Here is a 4,445-nt window from a genome sequence, read left to right on the forward strand (position 1 = left end):
CAAATAATCAAATTTGTATTAAGGTAATTAAAACAACCGAATATCCTATCAATTGACATGTTTAACAATAATAGTCAAGTTGAGCTCGATTAGCTCAATTATCTTTTGAGGCAAACTTGAGCATAAAATAAAACTTGATCAAGCTAGAGCCTCGAGCTTTTCAATCAAGTCAAGCGCGAGTGTGACATTGCTTTGGTGGACTTGCTTCTACATCCTAAATGCATGTATTCTTTACTCAAAAATCGGTTGGAACCTTCGATCACCAATAAAAAATATTCGAATCCAATCTTTAGGTTTTAATTTTGTTATTTAAAACTTTCAAATATCATGTGCGTTAAAAAAAAATTATTCATACTTCCTATCATGCATATCTTTCTCTTCTCAAAGAAACGATTGAATTCTTTTAAATTTTTTTCGTAAATATGTTTTATTATGAAAAAGTGACGCAATAGATTTTTTAATAATAAAAAAAAATATTTTTTTAAATTTTTTTGTTATATTAAATAAAATTTTTATATTTTTATTTTCAATCAAATTGATTAATTTAGATGAAATAATATTTGTCATTTTATAATCACGTAATGCTTACGTGACATATGAATTTATCTTTGTAAGATTGAAATTATCATATGATCATATTATGACACATTATCATTAATCATGATAAATCAATATGTTATATTAATGTCACATGTTATAAAAATGATATGCATCATTTTGATTAAAGAAATTTAATTAATTATTAATTATAAAAATTTAATTAATTTAAAATAAAATTGTAAGAGTTTGGTAGTACATAATAAAAAATAAAAAATATTTAAATTTTTGAATAATTTAAATTTCTGTTAGATTTTGATAAAACTAATTTGGAAGAAATCAGATTTTTAAATTTATTTAAAAATTAAAAAAGAAAAAGAAAAATAACAAGTGGGCCTGAAACTCAATTTGGAAAATCACCTCCGTGACGAACACGCGCTTTTCTTTATACCTTTACCGCCACGTTTCCTTCCCAAGACGCGAGTAGCCTCCGATTTTCAACTCTGGAGGGGACTGAAAATCCCAAAATCTCTTAAAATTAAAATAAAAAAACCAAATGAAAATCCCCCCACAACGGTCTCTTCTCGAAAGACAAACGAAAGAAACTCTCCGTCTTCCTTTCTTTGTCACTGCTGCTTCGTCTCAGTTGATCCTAAGCCTAAAATTTCAGAGTTGGATTAATTATGGAAAGCTATGAGGGGAACAACAACAGTTGTCGTGGCGGTAGCTTGCGGGTTTTCAATTTGCTAGAGAGGCGGCGTTTAGCTCCGCTGAGTTTTAATAGCGGCGGTGGCGGTGACGGTGACGATAACGATGCTATCGTTGCACGGAAGTTGTTGTATCGGAAACTTCCTCAACAGCGTAACTTTAAGCTCTCTGTTCTCAAGCTCGACGGTTCTCTCTTTGGTAAAACTCCATCGATTCTCACTTACCCTTCTGTTTTTCTGCTGGTGTTCTTCGTAGTGCTTAGTTCAAAATCTTAAGGTGGATGTGAGAAAGGCAGAACTGATCACTTTGATGAATCTTTAAGCGTCGGTGATGGCGATTCTTTCACCTTGTACTTCCTGTTTTCCCTTTTTTCGCTTTTTGCATCTAAAGGAAAGAAAAGAACAAAAAGAGAAAAAGTGAAACTTTTTGTAATATAAAACTGGTGTAGTGCTTTTGAATTAGCTCACGAGAGTTAAAATTATTTGAGTTAGCTAGTCCAGTATGGTTCTCTTGGTTCGCTGAATGAGGCTTTTGGATTATATGCAGATGTTAACGTAGGAAGGAATGCTACAGTTGCAGAGCTTAAGGTAGCAATAGAGGAACTATTTGCAGCATTGCCAGGGGAGACTCATGGCAGTATTTCATGGTATAGCTCGTAATAATTAACTGATTCATGGGCTATCAGATTAGGCATGATTTTTATCCGTTTGATTGATTAAAATGTGTTTCTTATGTGGGTTTAGATTGTTTTTGAGTTGATCAGGATATGTGTGATTTACTGATTTATAACACTTGATGTTAGGTCACATGTTTGGGGGCATTTTTGCTTGTCTTATGAAGGTCAGAAGCTGGTAAACAACAAGGCTTGCATTAGAAATTTTGGGATCAAAGATGGTGATCAGGTTTTGTTTAGTTTTGTTAAATTTCTGAATTACATAATACTACTAGTACTTACAATTTGGATGGCTGGATTGAACACTGGGGAAGAGCTGTATGAGATGGTGTTCTTATGTTTTCATGTTTAGAAAGTAACCTTGCTATCAGACATCAGGTGTTTTTAAGTTCAGAGGTGATAATTGCCTTTATTTTCTTCTTGAGTTTCATCTGAAGCCTTAATAGGTGCATTTTTACCTTTTATGAATTCAAGCTGTTATTGTCTGATGTTTGTTTTCTGGAACATTACAGCTTCAATTTATTAGACACATGTCCGTCAACCAATCACCTTTAAGAAGACGCTTGAAACACCACAGTGTTCCCTGCAAATGGTACTCGGCCCGACCAACTGTGCTTTATTCTTTAATCTTTTGTATTTGATGATACTGTCAGATGAGCCATGCCATGTTTTAGACTCTGGGTGACACATGGTTTGTTTCTGGTTCTTTTTATCTCTTTTCAAATTGCTCTGCGTATAGGTTGTCATCGGGATCAAGTTATCATCAAGAGAAACAACAGAAAGCTGTGGATTATAATAACAAGGATGAAAACCAAGAGGATAGCTCCACCTCTAATCATTATGAAGAAGAGGAGGAAATTCCTCTCCCAGAGGTCAAGTTAGCTCATTTGTTGAGAGGATGGCTCTCATGCAACAGGTTGTGGGGTGCTTCGAGAAAGGGACCAGAAGGACCGAGTAATCCCCCAAGATTCACCCTGCAATGTTTAGGAGGATGATTCCTCAAGTAGATAGGATAGGTGATGGCTTCCATACTGCATTGTTGGTCTGAAATTTTGTTCCTTGATGTTCTGTAACAGACAATCTCGATGTTATTGGGGTCAATCACATACCAGGACTAGTTCAATGTAAATTGTTTTCTAGCTGTTCTGTAGTTTTATGGTAATGGTAATTTTTTTTTTAAGAAGTATGGTAATGGTAATTACATTAGCCTTTGCACTGAGATTTCACAATTATCTCTTTTTAACTCCTTTTAACAAAAAGAGACTATTCTTCGTGGTACCAAGAATATGGTAACTACATTATACTTTTTCAAGAATAATAATAAAACATTTAATTTATAAAATATATAATTTTATTTTCCTACAATCTATATATATACAAAGCATGTTTCTAATATTAAATAGGAAAGAATTCTTTCAATTCGAAAATTGATTAGCCTCGGTGATAAATTCAAGATTTGCATAAAGAGTGATTAAAAGGTAATTATAAAAATAACCATATTATATATCAAGTTTTAATTTATAATAATAAAAAATTAAAAATTGAAATTACCCTTTTGGTTATGCTAGTGATTACTCCCGTTGTTGTTGTCTATGAAAAAGGGGATTGGTTATTTTGTACTCAGCAAACATAAGAGCATCAATTTCTTTTCCCCTTTTGAATTAAAAAAAGAGAGTATCACATCATAAAATAGTACTCAAATTAGTCGTATTAATATTCAAAAAGAAAATACTAGAATCGCTATTCTGCTTAAAAGGCTGTCGTCTTCTTCCACCAGATATTTCAATCACCATCTAACTCGATACTAATTCTAGTAGCCGACAAAGTCAATGGCCGCAACAGCGTTGCATCTTCCTGTCGGCCATCAAAATTTATTAAAACAAGCAGTCAGTCTCCTTAAACCCACAATCCATTTTCATTTTTCATTCTTCTTTGTTCATCAATCAAATATTTGATCACTAAATCAGGGGAAATCTGTGCTCAATGTCATTCTCATTCCCAACAGAGGGTGCAGTCTCTCGCTGCTGGGATGGCATTGTTGGACAAGCAAGTTACATATGTAAGCTTGAAGATAATCTTGAAGCTCTGAAGAGGGAATTGGCGAAACTGAATGCGCGAATGGCTGACGTGAAGAAGAAGGTAGACCTTGCCGAGCAACAACATATGGAGCGGCTCAACGAAGTTCAACTCTGGCTTTCAAGCGTGCAGACTGTTTTACTGGCTGCTTTTCCAAGAAGTGTAAGTCTAGCTACAACTTTGATCTACAGAAGCAAGGAGATTTTAAAATTGTAAACTTGCAGCCCAAGTAGATCTAAAAGCTACCCAGCCCACGGTATCTAAAATTGTAAACTTGCAAGGGTACAACATTATCAATTCTCTTCTCAATGCTTGTTTATTAGAAAGGGATGAAGATGTAAAATTTGTAAAGAGGCATAATGTAATCCGTGACATGCTTTTGTGGATAGCACGTGAGTGTGAAGCACCTGAGAAGAAATTTCTTGTACGAGTAGGGGAAGGATCAATTGAG

At 34.2% G+C, this 4,445-nt stretch overlaps 2 protein-coding genes across 3 annotated transcripts in view; both read left to right on the forward strand.

Moving 5' to 3' along the window:
* Nucleotides 1-1,033: 1,033 nt before the first annotated feature.
* Nucleotides 1,034-3,095, forward strand: LOC110427202 (Ubiquitin-like superfamily protein). Of its 2 annotated transcripts, none has more exons than XM_021442661.1 (5): nt 1,034-1,443; nt 1,792-1,891; nt 2,048-2,147; nt 2,431-2,510; nt 2,658-3,095. In XM_021442661.1, exons 1-5 carry the CDS (start codon nt 1,221-1,223, stop codon nt 2,911-2,913), a joined length of 759 nt encoding a protein of 252 aa, XP_021298336.1. In that variant the 5' UTR covers nt 1,034-1,220; the 3' UTR covers nt 2,914-3,095. The 2 variants fall into 2 exon arrangements, with proteins under 2 accessions (XP_021298336.1, XP_021298337.1); XM_021442662.1 differs by having other exon boundaries at nt 2,048-2,096.
* A 797-nt stretch (nt 3,096-3,892) lies between these two features.
* The window catches only part of LOC110427114 (putative disease resistance protein At1g12290), a 45,386-nt gene continuing 44,833 nt past the window's right edge, over nt 3,893-4,445 (forward strand). The window contains exon 1 of the mRNA XM_089785460.1: nt 3,893-4,206. Coding sequence (XP_089641586.1) covers nt 3,902-4,206 — 305 coding nt within the window. The 5' untranslated portion in view covers nt 3,893-3,901. The remainder of the gene's footprint in view (nt 4,207-4,445) is intronic.

The sequence above is a fragment of the Theobroma umbraticum genome, unplaced genomic scaffold (assembly GCF_002168275.2).
Source record: "Theobroma umbraticum cultivar Fairchild unplaced genomic scaffold, ASM216827v3 scaffold_228.0, whole genome shotgun sequence".
In the NCBI taxonomy this organism is placed as follows: Eukaryota; Viridiplantae; Streptophyta; class Magnoliopsida; order Malvales; family Malvaceae; genus Theobroma; species Theobroma umbraticum.